Here is a 27,605-nt window from a genome sequence, read left to right as displayed (position 1 = left end):
ACCCAAAAATTTCAATGAGCATTTCCAAAAACAAAGTGAATAGCTAAATGCACATCAGCCTGGCCTCAATCCAGTGGACAGGTTAATAGATCTGCTGCTACAGCTGTTTACAGGAACCTCACCCAGTAATTTCTGCATCAAAGCCATAACTTCAAGCTGAACTCTTGAATACCCTTTGCATGCCAGTCTGCACTAAAGATTGAAGATAGGACATTTAGGTATGTTCTTTGACTTCATTCCGAGTATTAAAGACCTCTCTGACCTGTTGCCTGAAGTCAGATGCTGATGAATTGTTTGTAATTGTATTCTTAATCTCTGAACTACAGAGTAAGGAACAGTACTCAGACCTTTCAGATGAGGTTAAATTGATGAAATACCCCACTCGAGGTACATTTCTTTGGCCGTGTCCCTTAAACTGCGACTAGGCTCTTTGGAAACCACAGCATTTATAATGGCTCTCCTGGTTGCTGTATGGAGAGGTAGGATTTGTAGCACAGTTTGACCTTAGATACTGTGCGTTGACCTGCAACATTGCTCTGAGCTGGGCAAAGAGAACAGTTTTCTGTGTCATCATTATCTATCTGTTGGAACATGGTAGCATCACATTTTCATCTAGACTGCAAATTCATTTTCATTACAAGGACAAGGGAGGAGAGGGATTTTTTTCCTTTAAAAGAAACAGAACTCAAGTGATAAGGGTAAGGAAAACCCACAAGCTGTTTTTGGATCAGGCTGCTGCTCTGTAGCAAGGAGGTATGTTGTACATCTGCAATCTATAAACAATCACAGTTAAACAAAACAAACAAAAAAAAAAAAAGAAAAAAGAGGGGGGAAAAAAAGGAAAAGCCTTTATTCAGCAAGTTTGAGACTGGCAATAGCTTTTAAAAGTCCAAATAACCTTTTGGACAGCTAAACCTCTATTCTGAGAAAAACTACAGTATCAGAGTGGAAAAGCTCATGTTACTGTTTCTTAGCTTCAGATGGCCATAACTTTGGAAAAGAAATGAAACTGTGAAAACCCTTAGAGCAGAGATTGAGAAAGGATTTGCATGTTTGCATGTGTTTGCTTAGCTTGTTAGGCTATGTCTTTGATACACAAGAGAACACATCTTTCAAATATATTTCCTTTCTTCCTTGCTTTTTTTCTCCAAGATTTCACTACCACATTCCTGCTCAAAGAGGGTTCTGAAGCCAAAAATCAGTCAGTGTTTTATTTTTTTCCCATGAGTCAGCACCTGAAGACAGGTCAACCTTCATGCAGATGGCTGTATCCTTGTAAATTTTGGAGCTTTTAGCCTCTACCTCTTGGCCTTAGACTGGGAATATGGAGGAAGAGAGATTGATCCCAACGACAAAAATGTCATAGGCAGAAGCAAAGAGGATAAAACCTGTTAAAGACAAACACAGAAAGTGTGTTTCCCCAGCAGTCTTTGGTGCACAAAGCACAAGCACGTACATCATGTTCCCAAGGAAGTTTCAAGCTAAAGCAGTGGACATCTGTGGTCTCTTGAAATCATAGACTCATAGAACGGATTGGGTTGGAAGTGACCTTAAAGATCATCTAGTTCCAACCCCCCAGCCATAGGCAGGGACACCTCCTAGGTGTCCTAGAAGTCCAATTAGACCAGGTTGCTCAAAGCGCCATCCAACCTGTCCTTGAACATTTCCAGGGATGGGGCATCCACAACTTCTCTGGGTGACCTGTTCCAGTGCCTCACCACTGTCACAGTAAAGAATTTCTTCCAGAGTGCATATTTTTTGTGAGCAGTTTTGGTTTCAGTAGCCCTGTTGGCTGCTACTCTGTGAACAAAATGAATTTATTGGTTTTGGGGAGGACTCTCTCTAGGACTTGTTTATGTTTCTGTGCAGGCTTGTGAAACGGGCTGAAGCTGGTTCAGTAGAGCGTGCTGGCTGCTGCTCAGGAGTGTGCTGGGGCTCTCAGCACACGGGCAGTTTCTGATGACCTGCCACTGCATGCTGACATTGGTAGTTGTTATTGTCATTCTCACCAGGAAGTGACAGATTTTTGTGTAAGGTGCCAGGTCATTAAGTAACTCTGTCTTGGTTCAGTACCTTCATTTTTATGCTGTAGTGGTTGGATACTGTTACAGGAAAAAGGTTTCTTATGAATAAATGACATTGAAACAGAGCCTTGTAAAGGAACTGTAATACACTGCATGACTGCACATTTTCTATTTTATTTTATTTTTAAGTCTGAGTCCTGCTGATCCTCCAACATTTTAGGTTTTGTTCAAGCTCACATAAATTACTACATGTAGGACTATAAACTACAAATGGTGATATCTGCACATAATGATTGTTTTTAAATAGTCAAAATAATTAGAAGGTTTTTATTCAAGAAAGTATTTTTCCATATAAGATAGTGTATTTTGGGTCTAGAATTCAAAAGATAACAATATAAGTTATTCTACTTTGGAGTTACTTCTTTTTCAGGAATAACAACGAGATCATTCTTAAGAGTTTGTGTGATATTAAAAACCTGTGACTTTAAAAACACAGACCAGGCTCCGAGTTGATCAAACCGAGCACTTCTTGCATCTGGTTGCTGAAGTGAGAGTAGCAACAGTTTTGAGCGTGTTCAGACTGAGGAAGAGTGCTTGGAGATGAAACAGGAACTGTCACAGATTTTTTTTTTTAGGCTGGTGTGGAAAGAGTTAACCTAGCAAAGTTATAATGAGGGCAGAAATCCAGCTCTGCAGTTGGTAGAACTAGTCTAACATTTCATCTCATGCTTATGGTAGACTGGATTGGGTCAACCTCTTCAGGTGGAGGCATTGCCAATGCTCCTTTTCATTCAGAGGTGGCTTCAATTTACACCCTAGACAATTGCAACAACCTGCAGCTTCTCAAACTGTGCTATTGAATGGTGCTTGTGTGGCCTCTCCCAGAGGCCTGATAAATATCAGGAGAAAGATAGTCACTGTGTCCAGTCTCTAACAAAAATTATTGCAAAATTTTGTAATAAAGGGAAAGAAGTTTTTCTCTCAAAATTGTATTGCCTTTGCAAAATAAATGAATGGGATATTTTACTGGTATGATACAAAACACAAGTAAAGTTTATCTGAGCAGTTACAATTACTGAAGTAGGAGTAGGTGTGTCTAGTGGTACTGTATCTTGACTTTTTTTATATTGTTCATTTGAAAATTTGCAGCATTCAAAGCAAGATAATAAGGTTTTTGTTTGGTGTTTTTTCTTCCCTTATCATTCCCTTATTTGCCAGCCTAACAAACTCAGAAAAAAGTCTGAAACTCTGGCTGCATTTTTCTGCATTAATCTCATTGCAAATCTGAGATTTAAATTACAGACCCTGGAACTGGAATTTGGGAAGGGGCAAGATATGAATCTTACTGCTGTCTGTGCTGACTTCTTGAAATTAATAGGATCAAAACAGAGAACAAAAATCACCAGAAGTTGTTCCATGAGAAGTAGAGTTGGGTTTACGATTTATGTATGTCCTTTGTACTTTCCTGCTTCCTATTCCTCCATCTTATGCTCTGTGGCCTCCCCAAAGACTAAAAAACCCATAGGAAAACTGAGGGTATAATTTGAAGGCTATGCCATCCCAGTAGGGCTTGTTGTAACTGGACAGCATGTTCAGGAGTTAGCAGAGAGAGTTAATGAAGCTTAAAACTCACAGGGGCGTCAGAGGGAACTCCAATTGTGAAGATTAAATATGCTTATCTTATTATGGCTTTAAAAGGTTAACACGACGCAAGTAGACTTGAAAAATTCAACCCAAATTTATAATATTAGAGACAAGATTGTGCCACTTCTGCCAGTTGTGGCATGTACCTCAGTGCACGAGCATCCCCACTAGCAATCGGTAGGGCTGCTTAACTACTAATTCAGTATCTTTAGATTAGATGGCGGTATGCCATTTAACAAATTATTAATCAAGACTTTCAAATTACTAATTTAAAATTGGCATATTTATAATGTTTATAGCATTTCTAATGCTCATATGGTGTATTTAATCATAATGTATTCTCCAAATAAATGTAGTATTTAAGATAATTCATGTGTCTTCATGCCACTAAGACTCACAGTTGAAGTGGTTTCCCCCCAAGGTCATGAAGATCTTTTATTTAGTAATTTGTATTCAAGCCTTAGTTAATGCTACTGATAAATGGTTAAAGAGAAGATCCTTTTTTGCGGGTCTCCTCATTCCCATTTCTAGGTTTTGCTCTAGCTCTGCTGAAACAAGTCTGAGTTTTGCTTTTTTTCTAGAAAGTATCCTTTTATTGGACCAAATCCATTAGTTCATTTCCCTTGAGTTGCTCTTTCAAACGCAGAAGGATAATGTTTAATTTCAGGTAAAAACTATTTTAAGTTGAACAGGTTTCACAATTCATAAACTAGTTTTTGTTAAAGGTGTTTTTTGTAAAAATATTTCTGACATGTCTGAATTGCTGCACTGTTATTAAAATGCTGTATTTTGGAAACAGAGGCATTTCCACATGGTCTTTGACATGGGCTCTGTATTTGTAATCAGTTGCTGCTTTTATAAATGGTATGCAATGCACAGGAGAGTGAGTTTGCACATCCTTTTCTGTTCATGCACACTGGCCTGTGGACTATAAATGGAACAAAAGGATGGACTTCAATGGGCACTTACCACTTTGCAAGATAAATATGTGTTGATGAGTTAGAACTTTGTTGATATGCCTGAAGTAGTTTAAATAAAGACTGTGCCACATATATTTTTCTTGTTATTTTTAGAAGTCCAGCCCCAGTGCGACCCGAAACTACGCCATCAACTGGCCCTACAGAAAAGCAGGATATTAAAGTTTCTCGTGTGAGGAAGTTAACGAGGCAGTACAGTTTGTGAGTAACATTTAGCACTATCTCTATGTTTTTTGCCTACTACAGCTGAAAATGAAGGGGGATGCTAATTATTGCTCTAGCTATTCCTTCTGAAAGGCATGAGTGCAATTACATGATAATGATCTTATACTGATACCGTTCCTTTCATCTCTGAGAATCTTTAAGCTTTTAATACAAAGGGAATTTGCCGTCCCTGTGCAGTTGCTAACCCTCAGAATTGCAGGCCCTCTGCCTTTTTCCAACTTTAGAGGTTATAGATTAAAAAACTTTTTCTCACGAAATGTCAAAGACCTGATGTGAGCTGGAGCAAGCTGCTCTGTTTGCTTCATTACAACCTCATTTGCAAAATGAGGAAAACAGTCCTTAGCTATTGGGTGGTCAAGACTAGCTGTCAGCCATTCCCTCTCTGTCCCTCTCTCACTCTTTGTGCTTTTGTCACATGCAGAAATTGTTAAGGCCACGATAGCAAAGTTAGGTCTCTGAATCCTGGCAAGAGTGATCTGTGTTTATAGGTCTTTGGCATCCCATTTACACCTAATTCATCCAATCTGAGATCCTCTGGAGATGTGAGGTACTGAATAGGTGTGAGAATCATTTTGTTGATTTGTCCTTCAAATGAAAGGACAAACAAGGCCACTAGAAACTAGGGGATTAAACTGAGTAGAAAAGGAAAAAAGGGATGTCAGCATAAACGTATTAGTACAAGAACACCAAGGCCAGAATGAAGAAAAAATATATGTTTTCTATGTGGAATGGCAACTGTTAGTCCCTCCAGCAATTTAACATTCTAGTGTTACTCAATTTATAGCAACATTAGGAAAAGTTTTCCTTCTGTCCAAAAGGATTCTAATAAATATTGATATATAGTTATTTTCTGTCTCACTATTAAGAACGCTAGCTTTTGATGTGAGGAAAAAAAAAAAAAAGTAACAATCTACATCACCAAAACTGAAAAATTATTTAGGAGAAGAAACAAAAGAATGAATCAAATTGAAGCTAGGAGGAAAATGAGCAATAAGCCAGACTTTTTATCCAAGAGACCAAGACTGACATATGGGAACGTACAGCCACAGCTTGGTCAGCAGGCCACATAACATGCTCTCCTTTACCATGATGCATCAACCAGTATGGTTTGAAAATGAGACAGGAGATGGGAATTGACAACTCAAGCTGGGAAGAGAACTTAGATTACCTTACAGCCCACCAATCCTGAAGGTAAGGTGTGACAGGGAACTTGGCAGCATTCTGTAGGAGCAGTTTCCCAAGACCTAAATGAAGCCTGCTCAGTCACACTGCCCAGCATAGCTCAGACAGGATTATGCTGTTCTTGAATGAGACACCATTTCTACAACGTCCTTTTCTACAAGCCAGGGGAAGGAAACCTCCTACACATTTAAAGATGCATCTGATTTTTAAGATTTTGATACTGTAGATCTCAGCAAAGGAAAATGTTGTAACACTGAAAGAATCAATTTTGTAATGCTCTTCATATGGCAGATGATGAATAGGACACAGTGGCTGATCCTATTATTTGAGCACACTGATCTGTAAGGACAGGCAAGAAATTAATGTCCTATTGCAGCTATAGTCATAGGTTTTATATACACACTTGGAAAAGTTTTTTAATTACGTTTTAACCAAAACATGTTTTTAAACTTGGTCCTCAAATACTGCTACATAGCAAACAAAGAGAACAGGGTTATGCTGTGTAGACCATTTTAATATAAAGGATATCTTGTTGATGTTACATATGCAGAAGCAGAAAATTTCTTATGGGACCATCAAAGTAAGGTAGTAGGATAAATTTGTGTTAAAGATAACAAGGCTAGTGAGAAATCAGTTATTAAGAATCTGGGTGAAAAAAATTGCTCTAGGCTACGTTAGGGCTGAAGCAGAAGCAGCTATTCCTAGATCATTCTTGTCTGAGAAAGTGTTTAGCCAACCTGTTCTTAAAGGGCAAAGAGAAAATCTTTGGGTCAGAGACTGAGCACCTCCCTTTTCTGTACACGAGCAGTCAGCTGGCCCCCAGAATTGCTGAGCACCTGCAGAACATATGGCCCCACACCTCGGAAAGACGCTGAGGAAAGGGTAAATGAAAATGAGTGAGAAGTTCTCCTAGAGAGAAGGGAAAGGATCCTAGGGAGCACTGGGAGTAACGGTACCACGGAGAATTCAGTAGTGCCTGGGAAGACCAGCACTTGGGAAAGCGAGAGCTGAAGTAATGATGGTGGGAGGCAATTGGAAAGGAAAATAGAGGCAGAGACATGGGGTGGAAAAGTATGTATTACACACAGAGAAGCAACATTTAAAGAGTATATTTTAAAAGAAATATATTTAGTAGTCAGGCGTGAATTCTCAATTTTTTGTTGGTGAGTATTTGAGGAACCAGTTTTTGAACATGTCTTGCCCTCATGGATTTTCAGCTGATGTGTGTTAGGTATGAGGAGCAGCACCGCAAGTGCACAGAAACACATCTAACCATAGGTGTCACCTGTGCTATAACTGTGTGTAGGCCTGAAGACTCTACAGCTAAAAATATGGGCCGTGATTTTTTATTATTTGTAGACCCAAATTCTATCCAATTTAAATTATCTTGTATCTGGACTAAAAATACGGGAGACACAAAGAAATAATGAAGAAGTATTGTGAAAGGAATACAGTGAAGAATTCCAATTCTCAGACCTACAGCTTGCATGCTAATACCTCAATGACTGATAAGAATGGACTCTAACCTTAGCTTTAGTTCCCAGACACTGAGAAGCCTTTCTGAACTGGCAAGTCCTCATCAATTTTCCACTTCCTTGTATGTAACAGAGCAGCTTTACCCAGCAAGGATGGGGAGGGTGCCAGTGTATTCCTGCTGAGAGTGGAGAGCAAGGACTGAGAAAATGTCAGCTACATGTTTCTGAAAGAGAGATTAACTAGGTCAACAGACCAACGCTGGCTTGTTGTATTAATAAAACATCTGTTGAAAAGGTCCAAAAGATTTTGCATTTTCTTTCCAGCATTAAAACAATGTATTGTATGTGCTCTAGTGCTGAATTCTAACCTTACCCAGAAGAAATAAAAAATGAAGCATGGAAAAGATAACATTAATTGCTATAGCTTTATACCATAATAAAAAAACATCACCCAAACAACCCACCAAAAGGCTGTGTACCCTCTATGTAGTTTTGAAGTACTGTGGTGCCCAGGCATGTTGCCTTCAAGTAGCACCTAACCAAGCACAGTTCTGCTCTGGAAGTGTCTGTTGAAGCGGGAAGGCAGGCTTCTGTACACTGGGACTACCTACTTGGTAGTTAAAATTGGTGCCATTTTATGAACAGAAATAATTTTTCTCATCATTTTTCCCTGCACTTTAACTGTCAAACTGTAATCTTTCCTTTTCACACATCATTCCCAGTAATAAAGGTTCTGTAGGCCAAATGGTGACTCTTTACCTCCATGCAATTGAAATTAGCAATTGGAAACATCCTGACTCAGGGCTGACTGATCCCAGTGATTTGTAGTCAATGGGGCTCTACAAAAGTAAATGAAGGTATAATATTCTCTACTGGCTTTCATTTAGTGGTGACAGTAGGTGAGATGGAAAGAGCTCAGCTTGACAGGCTAGAGCCCAAGGGAAGCATGCAACCTGGTTTTAAATAAAATGTTTTCTCTGTAAACGGAATAAATGGGACAGGAAAAAGATATCCTCACAAGAATGTTTCTAAAGAGCTTCTTTTTGGAGTCAATCAAAATTCTTTAAAAACAGTTTGAAAGCAATTGACTAGCTCCGTAATGGGTGTCAAATCTTCCACTGGTCTAAAGCCAATGAAGCAGTTGGTCCCATGGATAGATTTAACCAGATCTGTTCTTATCAATACAACAAGACTCCATAGAAAAGGATAAACATTAAAGCAGAGTAATATCAAATCACTTCATTTATTCACATGTACATATTCCATAAAAACATAACTTGCACATCATATCCATAACATATCCATTTGCAGATGAGAATTACCTAACCAATTGACTTTTGAGGAATCTTTAAAGCTTAACAAATCTAATTTACTTGAAAAGTTAGCTGCATTGCAGGTGGAAGAGTAAACAGAACTTCACTCCAAAGCACTACCGCTGATAGTTTTCCAGTGCCTCCTATAGCATAAGTACTGTCAAAGTCTGGTGTCATTTTCTGACAAGATCTGTCTGCTTTTATTAACTATAGCGATGAAGATGACCTTCCTCCAGCACTGGCAGCAGCAGCATCAACACCTGTGTCTTCAGCATCTCCCGGGTCACAGAAAACATGTACGCCACAGACATCAGAAGGACAAACACAGGTTTCACCTGGTGGCAAGGTAATATGCAAGGAGATGAGCTTATGGCAGTTGGGAAACAATTCAGGAAGAGTGGGAGGAAGTTGCAGGTAACATGTGTTCCTTCAATGGAGTCATTCTACATTTAGGACTAGTGTTTAATGCAGAACTGTAGTAATGTGTTTAGCCTGTTGTGTAAGGAAACATTTAGAGCCTGCTCCAGGACCCAACTAAAATCAGTAATAGTTTTTCATCAACATGAGGGAGTAGTGGATCAGGATTAAATTAATATTTACCCTGATTTCAAAGGTGCATAATTTTGTTGTCTGTCTGTCCTGAGTACCCATACTTAAAACACATGGTGTGAAATTTGGAATCTATTTAGCAATCTATGCTTTAAGGAATTAAAAATAACTCAGAAACAACAAGAAAATTAAAGAAACAAAATGTTTTTTTCAAAGGTGGGTTTCTTCTTTGCCTTTAGAGTTCCACAGATGCGGGAAGTACATTTGCTTTGGAGCCAGGTGACCTCCTGATGGATTTCACAGAGGCCACACCTATGGTAAATAATTTCAGTTTGCAACTGGGAAAATGTAAAAGTTTTCAATAATTTGTCTGCAGGTAAAATGAATGGGATACTATGCAATGCGTTCAAAAGTGCACAGGAATAAAGTAAGTTTCCTTGATATTCAGTGATCCTGAACATCCTTCAAACTCAACTCAGTATCTCTGAAAATCAATCAACAAATATTATGGATGAGCTTTCAAATGAGATTCCTTGTTGTGGAAAGACTTCTCATTTCTCTCTCCTACTTGAATGTCTTTACGCCTTGCTGGACTGGTTTCACCAGCCTCTTTTGTCCCTTTAACATAGATTCAAATCATAGAATTGCTTTTGGGAGTTTTCTGGAAAGTCCCTTCTCCCCACAAGCTTTGCACAGACCTTACTCAGTAGTCAACTCAAAGACATGTACCTGCACTTCCATGTTTCATTAGTAGAGTGCTTTTCTTCAGTTTAAGGCAAAATAGTCTATAATGTGTTGATTATTAACTCCTATTTTTAGAAGTACATAATTTATATTTTCGCTTAAAAGCAGAGGAGAGATGCTAGTCCCACTGAAGTCAAAATCCTCTTGACTTCAGTGATCTCAGTTTTTCACCTCAGATTCACAACATATTAGTTGAAGGATCACAGTATGATCCTTAACTTTCTCCAACCTTCTTTTGCATTGCAAATAGCTCTAATGCCAGAGGGCTCCTCTGCTGTCCAAAGCCATTTTTGCTGTCTTCTGGAACCCATGTTTAAAGCATATAAAAAGCATGACAGGGTTTTGGTTTTATGCCACTATGATTTCGGCATAAACATTTTTGTATTTAAGTACTTCTGTTCTGGCATTGCTTCTACTACCTGGTTAGGTCCTTGTTTACAGTATCAGATAGCTGCTGCGGGGATGTGTGTTTTGCTTTGGAGACAGTATGGTACCAGTCTGTAAATAACTGCTTGTGTCCTGTTACCACTGGATGAGAGATGGGACTTCCCCTGCAAGTCCAGTGAAGGCTTACCCCTCCCTGCTTGCAGAAGGGATGTGAATATTCAGCATGGCTTCTTGGCTTCAGAGCCACATTGAGGTGGGCAAGGGATGTGCTATGCCTGGGGACTTGCTGCTGTGGATGGGAAGACAAGTTTGATGCAGAGGATTGGGCAGGAGCTAGGGAGAAGCTGAGACTCATCGATATACTTCAGTTTGGGAATGGACAGTGGGCCTAGAAGGATAGAGAGAGCTGCATAGCTGTTCTCTCTCACGCAGTTTCAAGCCTGTGGCATGTGTTTCTTCACAAAGTCCTTGAGGGGAGTTGATGGTCCCTCTACAACTTCAGGAGGTTCAATAAGAATGTTCTTCACCTGCCATCAAAGTGCTATCAGCACCCACCCTGTTCCTGCTGACCCTCTTTCTGTCTTTGCCCTTCAATCTGGTTCAGCTGAACAGTCCTTGTGCCCCAAGACTTTTATAGTGTAAATGTTGAATCTCTGAACTACTGAAATTTAAGGGGTCCTCTACTTCCTTGAGCTCCTAGGTCTCCTTGGTGGACAACTATTCCAGCGCTAGTATCTGCAATGAGAGTATAGTGCTTACTGCTCCTACATCCACCATGTTGGAGGGACCTCCTTTTGCACCTGAAAATACCATTGCAGACTGAGGAGTGTCTATGGAAATGAGAAGGTTTACGTGGAACCTCCTTGAAGTGCTGGACAATGAAATTATCCCATTCCTGAAAGTGACAGGAAGAGATGTATTTAAGCTGAATAACCCCCATCCCCACCCCAGACATTTCTGGCAATTTCCCCTGGAAAGGGAAAAATAAAAGGGAGCAACAGAAAGAAAGAAAGAAAGAAAGAAGTGCAGCATTCTGCAGCCTTTGTCTGTAGTCTGGATTGACAGGCAGACTGAAAGTGAAACTACCTGAAAGGAGGTTGTGGCAAGGTGGATGATGGTCTCCTCACAAGTAACAGGTGATAGGACAAGAAGAAACAGCCTCAGGTTGCACCAGGGGTGGTTTAGATTGGATATTAGGAAAACATGCTTCATGGAAAGGGTTCTAGCACTGAAACAGGCTGCCCAGGGAAGTGGTTGAGTCACCATCCCTGCAGGCATTTGACAGACGTGGTGCTTAGGGACAAGGTTTAGTGGTGGACTTGGCAGTGCTAGGTTAATGGTTGGACTCGATGATCTTAAGAGTCTTTTCCCACCTAAATGATTCTGTGATTCAGTGTAGGTTAGATTGCCCTTCTCTGCATTAATAACATGCTTGTGGCTTAACTGTAAGTAATTATACTTTGGAGCTTACTGGTAGAATACTTATTCTAAGAAAAATTATACCATATCTTACTGTATTAATCAGAATTTTTAAAAATGAGTCACGGAGACTTCAGTAACTGACCTGCTCTAGATAACATAGATTTGGGTTTTGTTTCCATTTAATAGAAGTCAGCATTACACATTTTTCCAGCTGAGGATACAGACATTTTTCCCTGAATATTTTACCCAGTCATGCTTTCCCCTTTCCTACCCCACCATCCACTGACATAATTTATCTCACTGTATGTTCATAAACTAACCTTCTATGACTTTCTTGGGTTTAATATTTCAGAGAGCATGTACTGCACGGCATCAATCAGCCCTTCTTGTTTTGTTTAACGTCTATAAAGGTCAGCTTGTTCTCTACAGAGCCGTTATTGTTTACAGACCTTTCTCTGCAGTTTCACTGGCTACAGGCTGCTCTCAATTAAGGTTTGAATGAAAAGTTTACTCTTCAGGGGGAGAGGTTCCAAACAAAAGCAAGCTAAGGGGGAATGCGTAAATTTAGGCCAGCCTGATCATTTAATAATTTTGTTGTGGTAAGATGTGCTGTCATTTGCAGGTCAAGATCATGTGTTACTTGGTGTTGTGTTACTGTCAAGTCAGTGGTAGTGTGCTGGTTTTGCATGCTATGACCTGACCCTTGGGAAGTTGCTTGGTAATTACACCCATTTGTTTCATGTTCACTGACAGGTACAATATTTAAAGGAGTCATTCATGCTGCCTGATTTGGGGTATTTGCTTGAGGTGATAGGGTTGGAAGTTCAGGTTCCTGCATAGTCATGGGGTTTCCTAGAGAGGGGCATTCAAACAGCTGTCTTGTCTTTGTCATCTGGACTAGAGAGACTAAGGCACCTAAATTGGATACCTAAAATCAACTTTGTTTTTAAATTTTGGTCATGATATATGCTGCCAAACTTCCCCTGTTCACTGGAGAGCTGTTAATTTGAAGCCATTTCAGACATCCTCCCTCCTCTTCTATAACACTACTGGCAAAGAGTGATTAATAGTCACTGATTCAGCTGCATGATCTTCACTCTTCAGCATCTAATCATTGATGTTTCTTGATGGCCTTGGGTTTTATCCATGTTTTGCTGCTGTTACCCATACAGTGGAAGCTTTAATACATGCTGAGAGTTACAGTTAAAAGTGGAGCTCGCAAAACCAAATTAACTTATAAAAATGGAAGGATTAGTGAATGGATTGGATTAATAGAATTCATCCAGGCTGCCATGCAGGGATCAGAGCAGTCAAATTTGTCTGCTCAGTCAGCCTACAGGAGCTACTGTGATATATAGAAGAACCAGCTGAGCTCTAATGGTCACTTAGTCATCAATACTTAGACTGCCAGTAACAGCAGGGTAATTGTGAGGCAGACTGATTTCAGGAAATCATCTTGCAGGAGAAATGATGCACATTTACTAATGTAGATTGCCTGGAAGGAAAGGTATTCTTTTGGGTTCTGCAATTCTTAAACGATGTGATTTATGCATGCTTCTATTCATTTTTCAAGTAAATCCTACAAACAATTGATTACAACCCATTACATCCTGTTCTTAAAACCATTATATCATGTGCAGGAGAAAATCCCTCTCTTTTTGTACTGCTTCATTGTGACTTTAAGCACTATACCTGGCTTGTATGTAAACAAGATTCAATCCCCTCTACTTCCATGTTTCAAAGAAAAGCTGGTTTTGTTTTTTTTTTTTTTAATACAGCATTGTATATGAAGAAATATAGTATTGCATTATAAGCATCCTTATTGTGGTTTATTGAAACTAGTTTTATCACTGTAGTAGGCTCTTTCTGCCACCTACCTCTCTCTCTCGTGTTTCTAGCTTTTATAGAACTGGAAATCAAAGCTTGAGCTTCAAGCTATTCTGTTCCAGCTTACAATCGGTATGATTTGTGACACGGGTATGAATGCAGAGCTTTCTTGTTTCATTACAGAAAGCTCAGTCCTAAGACCCTGAGTCAATGTAACAGCTGCTACACCGTGCTGACAAATACCTTCCCAACCAAGAGAGAAGGGCAATGTGCACGAACTTCAGTTTGACATGATGGAGTGGGACAAAATAAATAAGAATTAACAGTCTTACACACAAGATGTAGCTACCCGAAACTTGGACTAAGGTTTATAATGCAAGGTCGATAGGCTAGGACTAAAGCATATCCACATCTGATGAGATATCACAGGCCACCGATTTACAACTGGCAAGTGCAAACTGTGGGTTCTTATTTCATGCTGTACCAAGTGAATAAATTTCTAGGGCTTCATGTGCCATCTATTGGTGAAAAACAGTAAGTAGAAAACTATATGCTTTTTCAAACCTTCGAGATGTAACATTTAAAAGGGATGAACTATCACTATGACAGTTTAAAAATGAAAAATAGATGGTATTCAGAGTAAAACTGTATTTTTGTATTTAGTTTGAGCGTTAGGAAACAAATATTTTTATTTCAGTAATAGCATTACTAGCGTAAGTAATCCTGTTCATTGAAAGTTATCTCATTGAGTGATAGTGAAAAGAGGAGAATAAGTAAAGAATCTTCTCATTCCATTCACAAGTAATATTTGTTATATTGATAAGGAAAAGTTGATTGGATTTTTAGTTGTTAATTTTTTATGACAATTTTGCAAGGTTACAATTAGCCAAATAACAGTGGGGAATGAGTTAAGTATTTCTTGCCTTCATTTTGAAGTTCTTTTCACTTATTGTGCAAAGCAGATTTTCAATGGAAGGCAGGCAAATGTATCAAACTCTAATAGCTCTATAATCAGCCTTTTGGCTTTGAATTCTAAATAAAAGCAGCTAAAATGTTATTCAAGACTAATATTTGGTAAGAGCATTAGATAGCATGTATCTACTATCTAACTGGCTGAAAGTATAGATGTGTATCTCTGCATGCCCTAGAGGTCTTTAAAACATCTCAGTCAGAGACAAATTTATAAACACTTTCTTTCTGGTGGACTACATACTAAAGATAAAATGGGTCATCTCAAAATTAGGAAGGCTGTGTGATGCATTTCAGAATTAGAAGCTTTCCACTTTTACATCTTCATAACAACAACAAAAAATAATAATAATTCTCTTAGTACAGGAAGATTTGGAAGCAATAAATATGACCTGGATGCAAAGGAGAACATTCAAAACCGCTATTTTCTAAACCGGCTTCTCAATTAACAGTACTTGCACATTGAGGCTTACAGGCAGTTATGAGCAAAAGATTTTACACAAAACAATTTGTCTGTTATATGTACAGACATATAACAGACAGTTATACATACAGATAAGAATGCAGAGCAGTAAGCATCATGTTAAATGTACATTGATTCCCAGTTTCAAGTTCATGCCCTTTAACTCCATATTAAGCTAAGGAAAAGCAAAGAGCAGCAATTGCTAAAGCAAACATCTTTAATACAAAAAACTTGAACAACAGGCAATAAATCTGATTCCATAGGAACTCAAGAAATACTCTAAATTTACTCATATGGCAAGGGACCTTTTTTCTGCTGCAAGAAAAGGGCACCTGCCAGAGAGGAACACCATTTGAAGGGGTGTGCTATAGCGCTCAGTCAAATTGAGTATGAGGCGTTGGACTGGGGCTTTGCAGAGAGCGCTCAGTGCTGCAGGCAGTGCAAGGCTCCTGGGAGCACACAGCCTGGACCAAGCAAATGCAAAATACCTCAGCATCATTTAGGTTATATAAAGCATGCTAATAACTAGAGAGGGGACTTAGCACATTTTTAAAAGCAATCATGCCACTTGGGCAGCCAGAATAATGGGATTGTGCTTTCACACTCTCTGATAGCTGATTCTTATAGTCTGCACACATAGAACACTATAAATAGGACTTGCAACTAATATCTCTGCATGTTCAAGCACTGGTGGATGCCAGTCTCATAAGCAGTCTATTGAATTACTAATATGCAAGATAACTGAGTGTCTGGGAATGCAGTCAGACTCAGACTGTGGACCTTAGTTTCACATCCACTAAAAAATGTAAAATGCTTTGACTGCTGCCCAACTATTCTGGGATTTTGTCCCATTCATCTATTACCAAAAGGCACACAGAGTCAGTGAAGAAGCAAAATGCTAGAAGATTTACTTTTTTATTTTTCCTCTATTTATTCATTCATTGCCTCAATTAATGTTTTTTTCCCCATTATCTGTATGCTGAGCGGAAAAACTCAGTGTGCTCTGACAGGTAATTCAACACTTTCCTATTTTTTTAACTGATCGGAAGTGAATTCTGCAAGAAATAAAAAGATCCACAAGGTGAAATCCATTGCTGACTGTGCACCAGTGGACACTGTGGTAAATTGGATATGATGTGTACATGAGCAGGAAAAGGTACAAAAAGAGGGGAAGATGTTAAGTGGAGAAAAGTCCAGGCATGATGCTGCACTGTGCCTACTTAGTGTCTTCTAATTCACTGCTTTAAGATACTGAATGACTCACTGGCTAACTTTTTATAAAACTTGTGATGCAGGTAAGGGTGGAATGTCAAAAGGGAGTTTGGATCAAGAAGGTATAAGCTTTTACCTGGAGAAGTGACAAAATCTGCCACATACAATTACTTTTGGTCATCTCTGTACATTTTAAGAGACTGTCTTAACTGTCCTCTGGCATTCCATGTGCCTGCCCATGCCTGTAGGAATTGTAAAAGAAGCAAAGACCTATCCATATGTCTCTCTTCTGCCAGATCACGCAAGCAAAGCTGGTCCTGGAGCTTAAAACTTTGGGTGGACTCCATAGCAGGCCTGCCCCATACTGGGAGCTCATTTGAGAAGACATTTACACCAGAAGATTGATGGGTCTTCTACCACCTGTGTGCCTGCAGGGGGATACAGTCAGGAAAACAGCTTAGAGAGCTGCTAGTGCTCTGTAACTAAAGTCTGCAAGATTGTTGCCCTGTGGTAGGATGTTTGCTGCGCTGATACAGTTGGTGGTTTGATGGCAGTTTACAGACTTGCCTATAAATCTGGAGGATTGAGGTTGTGCTGTCACAGCTGTACACACACATCTTGCTGTAGATGGGTGCTGGGTGGTTTCATCTGTCCCCGATTCCTTACTGGGGTTGTGACAGGAGCTTGATCAGCTCATTGATCCAGCTGGACACCAACCCCACAATCAAAATGATTCAGCTTCAGGTCAAGTCACTTGTGAAAGCCTGTGGTTTCACGGATGGTTCTCGGGAGAGCTGTGGGGGTGATAAATTGCATTTGCAAGCAGTGTAGTTTCTGGAGTAGTACTCCAAATGGGGATTACCATGGTTGTTGAACTAACTTTAAAATGAAGTTTGATCAATTTATGAGAGGGACTCTAGATTGACTGCAGTAACAGTGACTTGAGGTGCACTGACAGGCAAGATCCTGTTAGGGAGACTGCTCCCTAACAATGCAGACAATCTGTAACTGCCAAATACCATAGACAGGGCAGGGCAAGACTGATGGGGTGCTTCTCTGCTTGTGTAATTACTGCAATAACCATTTTTAGTCCAAAGCTTTTCTAAGTGCCTCTGAAGTCATATAGATTGCCACCACTTCAGCAGTGGTTAGTAAAGTCAGAAAACTTGAGGATCATAAACATTATTGTAGCTTTACAAGAAAAAGAAAAAAAGAATAAGAAGAAAACACTACCTGCAATCCCTTTCTTCTACCTCACCACCAAAAATGTGATCATTCCACAATTTAACAGCTTTCTCTTTTGCTTGAAATCAACATCAGAATAAGTGAGGGGGATCAAGTAAAGGCAAGCAAACAGATTTTAAATTGGCTAACATCTACTTCCTGCTGCAAGCTGAGAAGGCAAGTCTTTAGCAAATCTTTTAGAACCTGCATATTGTTGTAAATCAGGTCTGATATGTTCAGTCATACTTCTGCTCAATATATTTATTTTATTTCAGATTATTGCTTTACTTTTCAAGTAAATGTGTTTCATGTCCTTAGAAGCAGTAAGCAGATGTAGTATCTGCCTAAGAAGAATAATAGGGAACAACAGATAGGGCTTTTCAGACACAGAGCATCAACTTTTAGATATTACTGGCTGAGTCTCCTTCTTTTCCATTCTATGGTAATCCATGTAATAGAAAACTGTTCAGCTTCTGTGCAAAAGCCTACTTGAAACTAGGTATATCTTTTTATGTTTGCTCTCAATGAGACAAGTACAGTGATGAAACTATTATGTCTCAAAGTCTTTTGATAAAGGCATATTAATCACCTTTCCATTGGCCTGAGAAGTACATAATTCCTTTTGTCTCAGCAGCTGTGAAGTTCATAATCTTTCTTCCTCACTGTGATTAGTGACGATTGCATTTAGACTCCAGTGAGTAACTATTGTGTATTTGTTTTCTTTCCAACCCACTAATGAATTGATATGTGTGTAATTCTAATTCACATTTTTCCAGTGTGATAGCAAGTGTGATGCTAACTGCTTGGCTGTTCTGTGGAATTTCAATTGAATGCCTCCAAGCTCCAAAAGAAAATGAAAACATCTGCTTTCTGAGCTGTTTTTTGACTGGCTGGGTGACTCAACTTGTAAAACCAGCAAAAAGAGCAAGTAAACTTTCTTTTTATTTGCCACTTAATCACTCAATTGAATAATCAGAACCGATAGGAAAATTTTTTAATTACTATTTCTTTTTTTTTTCTTGATCAAAGTAAACTCTAGTTCTCTACATTTTCTTTTGAAAGCCTCTATTTCAGAAAACATCCTGTATCAAATTCCAGAGAACGGTAAAAGGGAAAGAGAGAAGTATCAGGCCAAATTGAAATGTTTTCATTGTAGCATTTATGAAGTGTTTCGGTTTCAAGTAATGTTTGTTAATTAATTTCAATGAAGTCATGTTTCCAATCAAAATGTCATTTCTAAATTAGACACTAAAGCCTCCTCTGAAAAATGCTGTGGTAATCTTTTGTACCACACTGATTCTTTTGTAACACATTGCTTGACATAGGTATTTTTCTGATGAGAATTCCTAAGCAGTTCCAATGACATCTCTTCTGATGAACCACTAGCAGTACCTATGTCACCATCAGTTTTCTCTTGTGACCTGTCTCCTGATTTGTCCACTGCTCTTTACTGTTATTCACAACAGTGGGAAAATCCCCTACCAGGATATATTATCCATGTAATTTGTTGTAGCCTGTCTACCAGCAAGAAAAACCAACACAGAGATCCAGTCATTGGCTTGTGAGATTTACATCAGGACAGATCATTTGCTTTGACTTTGTACAGAGCCTAGGACAAGCCTTACAACTCTTCGGAGTGGCAACAGTAGAAATAACCAATATCTTGTACTGATAAATTGAAGTTTTCATAAATCTCAGCATGTGCATAGTAATTCCAGAGCTTCTGAGCCTTGTCCCAGTTATTGTAGATCATAGAAGAAAATTGTAACTTAATTGTGGAAGGAAGAAAACAGGAGTTGCTTAATTCCAGCTAATCAGCTATTATGGTAACTGGATTAAAAACCACTGAACTCATCAGAGAGGGTCCTCTTCTGTTCATTACCTCTTGTATTGTCCTCTGAAAAACAAAATAATAAACTTTTGGGCTGAGGAAGAAAATTTCTACAGAAGTAGATGTCCCTGAACATCCAGTTTAAGCCTGCTGACTAGAAAACAGTTCTTGCATACTCCTTAGTTATTCCTTGGAACATGGCCACAAAACCATCGCTATGGAAGAACTGTGGGTTTATGACTTGCTTTATGGCATGACATTCATCTCATGCTCAGCAACCCAGGACCTAACTCCACCTCTTGGAGGAACAGCCAGTGAGGTCAGGAAAGTGAACCTCTACAAAACTTGTTTAGCAAGTTAATGTCACTTATAGTTCCTCTGCCAAAAATTTGGCTAAAGTCTTGCAAGTGCTCCAATGTTGTGGAACATCCCCTGGCCACTTTGGGCAAAGTGCCACATATTACCAAGATGGATTTTTATGAAGGAGCAGCCTGTGCCATCTGGCACATACTCCAAGCTCTCGTGTTCTCTGCTTTGCTGACATCCCTGTTGGCAGTGCTAGAGTTGGGAAATCATGTGCCAAGTACAGTGGGCTTCTGACCACCTGAATTTGTGCACAATTTGGCACTCGTCTCATGCTGCATCCAAGTTGAGCAAACTGTCAAAATCAATAACCGTGAAGCTCAAGTGCTTCCATCCAGATAGAGCCATTGTGCTTGCATCAGTGGCTGAGCTGCCCAGACTGCAGACAAAGCTTGTTCTCTTCAAAATGTCTGTGGTCAGCTGAGAGCTCATGTTCATGTGTGCCTCTAAAGGAATTTTATCTTTCAGATCCCTCCTGTCTTGCTGCTAGCATTTTGGAAAAAGGTATTGAAGAGACTGTACTTTCTCCTTAACCAAGAACAGAGGCAGTGTGGGTAAAGGCTTTTTCTTCACATCTACAGTGTGGCTAAATTGGCCATATTACTGCATCAAGATCTGTTATTTCCCAAGCCCACAGTAAGCACACTCTAAAAGCAGCCAGGTACAGGATTACAAAAAAATAAAAATAAAAATCCAACCAAGACTCCAAACAAAAACAAATCAGAACAACATGCCCAAGAAAACGGAGTATGCCAGGTCTTATCCTTCAGCTATCCCCGGGCTCCTCAGGATGAAGTTAAAGCCATTTCTGTAAGCCCCCCTCATTGTTCCCCATTGGTTGACAAGGCCAGCTTCTGCTCCTCTTACAATTTAGACAGGCTTCAAGATTTTTCTGAATTGAATTGGTTAACTATAATCTTCCCAGGGAGCATAACATCAGCAGAGGTTGCCAGACAACAGTGTGTTTTGGCCTCCTCCATTACCACATGGTGCTGGGAAGGGGCCTTGGAGGCAGCAGTGCTGGAAATGTGCCTCACAGGAAATCCCCAGTTCTCAGTTCAGCTCCGCTGAAAGCTCCTGCTGGGATGGGCAGGAAGTCACCGACTGGGGACCAGGATCTCCCTGTAACATTTTATTCACTGTGTATTTCTTCCCCTGTACAAGAGCCACAGGCAGACCTCCAGGGAAGAGGACTGTCACTGTCGGGCTTCTCTCCCATTTCCCTTTTCTTTTCCCATTCACTGCAGCATTGTAACCTTCTTCAGTCGCTTTCACAGAGATGTCTCCAATAATGGATCCCCTGGATCCTTTGCCCAATAAACAAATTATGGGGAAGCAGAGCTCTGCTCAAATGATTGAGCAGCCTTCTGTCATTCATTCAACTGCTGTCATTCCTGGGCCAAGCAGAAGAGTTCTGTACTTTTCCTTTCAGTCCAAAGGAGAAATTTCTGCTGTAATTAAGGATGGGCAAGAGTGAGCTATGCGCTAATAGCCCTAATCAATTGGGATTATCCCTTGGCTGGGACTAATCTCTTTAGCTATGGAACATGCCTGAGCACAGTGTCTCAGACTGGGAGACTGGCTCTTAAGGTAGCATCCAAATTTGTTCTTGAAACGAGGGAATTGAGCTGAGAAGGTGAACAATACATTTACTTTGTTGCTGGATCACATTAATGAGGGACTCCACAGACACAGAGGCATCTGGTGTGTTTCACATCACTGAATTGGCAAAGTGTTGCAATGCAAGTGTTTGAATCTGTAAACATATATGCCTAATGAGCTGTTGTGTTAGAACACAAGATTTTGCTTGCAGTCAAGACAGAACCTTTGCGTTTTTCAATGCTTGGTAGCTGGCAATATGAATGATTCCATAGACAAAGGCATGAGTTTGTGAATAAACAAGTTTTTATACATAACATTTATCACAAGAGATTTGTTAGATATGGGATTGAAATTGTTCATGCATGAATCTTAAAACAAGCAAAACATTGTTCCTTAAATGCTTTTAGCTTCTACTCAAATTGATCTTATTGATAGGATCAAATAGTTTTGTATCCACTACATTCAAAAAAGTGGTGGTCTGTTTCCATGATGTATGTTGGATGGGGTGGCGCATTATGGTGGAAATGGGTTATTGTCATGTAGAAGCTTAATTCAGACCAGATTTTTAGTGTAGTGAGATTGGCAAACTGCAGCACAGCAGTCAGCAGTCCTACATGTATTTGAGTAAATCCTAATCCATGAGAGGTCACCAAAACTTTCATGTACGTGCACAGATTAAGGCTGCAGTAGTCACTGGGACTAGTCACGTGCTGAAGTTGAAAATATACTCAAGTGTCCTTCTGGATACATAGATTAAAGTAGTGCACCAGTTTGTCATTTTAACGCTTTTCCCACAGCTCCACTGACTTTAATCTACCTGTGCTATTCTTTTCCTTTAGAATAATGAACTGTATAAACTCCTGGGGATTTTGGCAGAGCTCAATAGCCCAGAAAAATAGGACAGAGAAATAATGCAAACTATTTCTTACTACCCTGACATTCAAGGAGACCGTGATTGGTTGAGTTTCTGGATACTTAAGGACTTTCAGCCAGGTTTTGCTCTTACACAAGTAGAGATTGATTGCAGTACAAAGTCAAACTATTTGTTTGTGTTGGACAAGGGTCAGGCAGTGCACTGTTTGCGTCAATCTATCATAACTTTTCAATAGAGGAATGCAACCCTGATGCTTTTGAAAAAGTGCAGGTATGTTATGTTGCTATTAGTCAGCCTTTGTTGAAATGTCCCTGGGTTTGAAGTTTCCATGTTAATGAAGCATGGTGAACCAACAGTTATCAGATGATGAGCTGTCAGTGTCTATGCTTAGAAATAATCAGGTGTGGCTAGTGGTGAGTTTCTATCTGGTACAAAATGCATGTACACTCTGGTTGCCGGCAGCCAAATTGGGGACTCTTACCTGGGGGACTCTCAGCTGGCAGGAATCACAATATTTATTTCCTCCTCTTCATGTTATCCATCTTTAGTGACTTTCTTCTATGACAACAGCCTTCATCTGCAGAAGATGCCACATAATTTTGTTGGCTGTGCACATGACCTAGGCACCTGGCACGAGATCATCATTGATTTCATTGGTAAAGACCAAGGGGCAAAAAGGTAACTTTGCATTAGCTGTCCTAGCAATGCAACTGACTTATTCTGCAGCAGTGTTGGAGAGCAACCATATCCAGCAAGTATACCTACTGCTTTTTGTTTGCTTCATTTCTGTGTTTTAAACAAAGACCAAGCAAATGCTGCAATCTTTAGTCTGCATTTTAGCCAATGCACCAAGGCTGTGACATCATTTTGCCTTGCCACATTTTCCTCAGGGGATGGTGACTGGGCCAACAGCCGGTGCTAAGGTCGTGTTCTGCTTAGGCTTGCTTGCCTTCACAGCATCAGCAAGAGAGTACTGAAAATCCTGAAGACTGTGAGAGCATGGACTCCGTCTTGCTTTTGTCACATCTGAATTGTTCTTATTCTGTATTCTTGGTTCTTGAAGAATGTCTGTCTTCCCAAACATAGTCTCAAGGCAAAGCTACATTGTAAAAATGATCCAGGACATGCATTCCCTTCCAATGTGCTGTAGAGATGCTGGGCTGACTTAATAACAGTACTACTATTGTCCTCAGTTCCCTCTCAATACCTCTGAAATGCCTTTGCTAGCAACCCATAATTACAATCCTTAGAGTGAAGACAGAGTACTCCATCTTTAAAGGCAGCATAACAGGGATAGTAGCACCAACACAATTTCCAGGGCTGCCCTTGCAAATTAGTACAAAAGCTGGCATGAGGATTCAGGATTTTGCCTGGTGCATCTTAACTACTGTGTTTTAGGTATATGTACTTGTAAATAGTGCACAGCTTATACTGTAGCCACAAACTGCTATGCATTAAGCATCTGTGAAACACTACAGCTACAGCAAAGCCAGGCTTCAGCAGAGGCTGAACCTTGTACATCACTTCCATGAACTCCCTTAAGCATCTGTTTGGGAGCCAGAAGTCACTGGAACACAGCCAAGGAGCCACACAGCCACCTCCTGTCAGCACCTCATGGAAGGGTTGTGCAAAGTGACTCTAAGAGGGAGGAAAGTATCTGATGAAGAGGAAAGCATTAGCCCAGTTGTACAAGCACCCAGTGAAACACCAAGAACGTGGTGTATGCTACCAGGGCATGTTTCAGGACAGGTGAACTCAGCCTGCAGCAAGGTCCAGAGAAGGGCTGGCATACATCAGTGAGCAGAAGAATGTCGAGTTCACCATTTGAGGGGACCCCCAAGAGAACTTGTCTCAGCAAGGATACCACGGAATGAACATGACCTTCAAGTTGGAGCTTTCTCAGTTTACCAAAAGGAGTGAAGTGGTACCTGTGGGGAGGGGGACTCTATACTGCAGTCCTGTGGAAAATCGCACCAAGCAGATAAGTCAGATGAGTCAAGCAGTTGGATTCACTTATGTTGGTTCTTAAGGGTCAAGGAATGTTGGTTGAAGCATTTCCTTGAACTCCAGTCTGCCAGATATTTGCATGGTGAGCAAGGGAGACCTGAAGACCAGATGGAGCTAGGAGGGAGATTTCATAGTGTTAACTCCCCAGAAGGAGGAACAATAGGCAGGGAGGTTCTGAACATGTGGCTTGCACAGAGTCCCATCCTCTTCAGAAACTTCACATTTGGTGCCTTAGGGTATTTTCAGTCGTACATTTCTGCAAAACTGCCCCTCTTCAGCGTGTGGGAATGAAATATGTCTGCTGACACTGACGCCTGGATATCATTTCAACAAGTGGAAAAAATCCTGCATCCTGTGAAAAGAAGGTGGCCTGTGATGCAATGCACATAGGATTTGCACTGTGTGGTTCATCAAGGCATTTATTTCATATAGCCCGTTTCGAAGACTGATTGGCCAATTGTTGATTTACATTTCCAACCTGTTACAAGTTTATTGGACTGCACTGCACTGGTTTGGTCTGATTTTTGCCCTGTGCATCCAGGCAGTGGGTAGTCCTGCCTAACTGTCACACCAGTTTTGTTGCCACATGTGAAAGGGGTAAACTGGGGATGATGTTATCTGAGTGATTGATCATTAGAGCCAGAAACTACTCCCACTCAAAAGAATTTGTTTGGCCATGGGTGTATTGCATGGTGGAAAATGCCAGAAACTCTTTGGTTTTACATTTTCAACCTCATTATTCATTTCAGCCACTGAAATGGTATGACAGCAGACAAGGACCTTTACTGAATAATTGCAGAGTCCAGAATCATATTACTAGTTTTGAAACCCAGACATAATGGTTGACTGGTGTTTTTAAAGTCATATCACACATCAGGACTGTGAAATATTAATGCAATGTACTCCAGTAGTTTTGGCTGCTGATCTTTTCTAATTTGATGAGTAGAAACAAGTCTCTGTGCTGTATGGATATGAAGGTATTCGACTTAGAGCATGTATTTTGAAATAAAACACCACAGAATATTCCTCTGGCTACATGTGTATATTGAGAGCTGTATTTATGACAGTGCTTCTGGTGTTAGCAGCTCTGCTTCTGCTCTGATACACAGGAATCTAGTGAAGTGTTTGGCCTAAAGTTTGTTTTCCATCTGGCCAGTATACAAAGTGACAGTGCAAACCCACTGAGATCGTACTTTTTCTCCAGCATATTATAAAGCCCTCAAGTCAAGGGGCAGGGAATGGGGATGATGTGAAGTGTCAACAGCAAAAAACGTTACCAGACCATTGTAGAAGGAAAGTAAGTTGTGGCAGGGCAGTGAATATACTGACTACTCTAAATGCAAGAGAACATATCCAAATTAAGCCAACTTCTCCCCAGAGCGGTACTTTTTTGTCACAGCAAGAACATTTGTAGTATTCCCCTCTGACAGAAATACCAAAATTAGCTGATTTTATATCAATTAACACATTCCAACTGCTGAATCATTTTCCACAAGTCTCCTGCTGTTTTCATTTCGGGTGGGAATACTCTATGTCCCTCCACTTCCATTTGCTTTTGTAAGAATGTTACAGTTTTTTTCTCCTAACCCATTTAAAAGGTGTTTCAGGAAAGTACAATTGTTTTTACTAAGATTTTAAATTCTGTCCAGAAGAATTCTTTGCAAAAATGCAAAGAAAAGGGGAAGGTTCTTGTCCTCTTGTCTCTTTTCTTTCTTCACCCTCCTTCTTTCTTCCTTGCAGTTTAAATATCAAGGAAAATTAGTGCTGTTAATCCTTTGCGGTTATGGCAAAGATACCTCCAAAATATGTCATCCCAATGGACAGTTAATAGCGCAACAAGAATCTTTGAGTACTAGCATAAAATTATCCACAGAGGAATAAGATTTCTCTCATTTTCCCAGAAAATCAATGTGATTGTTATAGTGACTGATTTTCAGATTTTTCTCCTTAAAGATTTCTCAGCCACTGGACATTTCCTGAGACTGTGCTTATCCTTTTTGTATTTTGTATTATTCTTTTTTTTTCTTCTTTATTTTTGTTAAGAGTCAACTGTTCTTTTAAGCTCAGTAAATTGTCAACTTGCCAGGCTAAATATTCTAGACAAGGAGATACTTGTCTAAAGTAGTTCTGCTATGGTAATGCACCCTGACCTTTCAAGCAAGGGGCATTTGAGGTTGTGAAACAAGCCCTCAGCATGCGAGATGCCACTGGAACGCAGAACGCCTTCACTCCCCTTTTGTGCCATGCCCCTCTGATTTGACAGTTACTTACAGGACCTGCTTTAAAGGTTGTTTATGGCTGTGACTTTGGCTGCAAGACTGTTTTTGCTCCTGCAGAGAGAGCAGGTGTGCTTGAAATCAAGTTTTTCACTTAAAAGTCTGTCTATGCTGTTAGTGAGACCTCTTGTTTCTCATGATATTTCTGTAGCCCCTGTAACACCAGTTAGTCCTTTTTGCTCCTGTGGAAGAGCTGAGTGTGCTAGAACATTCTCATCTGAGCAGACCTGCAAAGTGGACATGATTGCTGCTCCCCCTGCCACACAGGAATTTTCGTGCTCAGTTGTGAACTTCAAAACTGTCATTTCTCTTGTTTTGTCTTATACCAAAGTAGGCAGAATACCTCAGCAGCTTGTCTATAGGCGATCCACTAGCAGCTACTGTGTTTTGCTAGTCCGAGCAGCTACAATTCGGCTTCATGAGACTGTCCAGCACACGTTGCTGCCCACCTCCTCTTCCCTCTCCCTTTTCCCCTCATGTCTGCAATCCCAGGTGAAGCCTGGAAGCTTCTGAAGGTCTCCAGAGACTGGAGGAACTGTGGGTTTGTGGTATCCAGCGGAGATGGCTCAGCTCTTCTTTCTTTCACAGTCCCCAGGTGGCATCTTTCAACAGGTGCTGCTGCAGAAGAGAGAAGAAAGCACCCAGAAAAAGTTTAGGGACTGTTGCCACGTGAGTCAGGAGACCTTTAAAGGTATGGTATGCCTTCCTCCTAAGACAGGGAGGGAGGCTATAGACTGTGTGGGGATTGTGTAACATTTAGGTCTTCACCTCCTGTTCTGTTCAGGGAATTGTTTTGCTTTCTGAGCTACTATGAGAGTTTTGACTCTGTGCAATAAACTCAACCTCAAGACAAGGGCCAAGAAGAGACTCGCACATGACACTGCTTTTCTTGTGTGGTGGAGTGGGAATCATGGGTTTTTCTTCCTCCTCCAAGGTGCTAGCAACTGCTGCTGTCATCAGCACACAGCTGGCCATAGTGGACATGCAGCTCAAAGTATATTCCTGGGTGAAAAGG

The 27,605-nt window shown here is 40.2% G+C and overlaps 1 protein-coding gene across 4 annotated transcripts in view; it reads left to right on the top strand.

Moving 5' to 3' along the window:
* EPB41L4B (erythrocyte membrane protein band 4.1 like 4B) overlaps positions 1-27,605 on the top strand; it is a 169,310-nt gene that overhangs the window by 128,418 nt on the left and 13,287 nt on the right. For 3 of the 4 annotated variants that reach the window (XM_014938607.1, XM_014938605.1, XM_014938606.1), the window contains exons 20-22: positions 4,742-4,846; positions 9,054-9,186; positions 9,629-9,706. In XM_014938607.1, coding sequence (XP_014794093.1) covers positions 4,742-4,846; positions 9,054-9,186; positions 9,629-9,706 — 316 coding nt within the window. Of the gene's footprint in view, positions 1-4,741; positions 4,847-9,053; positions 9,187-9,628; positions 9,707-27,605 lie in introns of those variants that run through there. The other variant, XM_014938608.1, reaches the window with a different exon arrangement.

The sequence above is a fragment of the Calidris pugnax genome, unplaced genomic scaffold (genome assembly GCF_001431845.1).
Source record: "Calidris pugnax isolate Ruff unplaced genomic scaffold, ASM143184v1 scaffold13, whole genome shotgun sequence".
Taxonomy (NCBI): Eukaryota; Metazoa; Chordata; class Aves; order Charadriiformes; family Scolopacidae; genus Calidris; species Calidris pugnax.
This window is presented reverse-complemented; position numbering and strand designations above follow the sequence as displayed.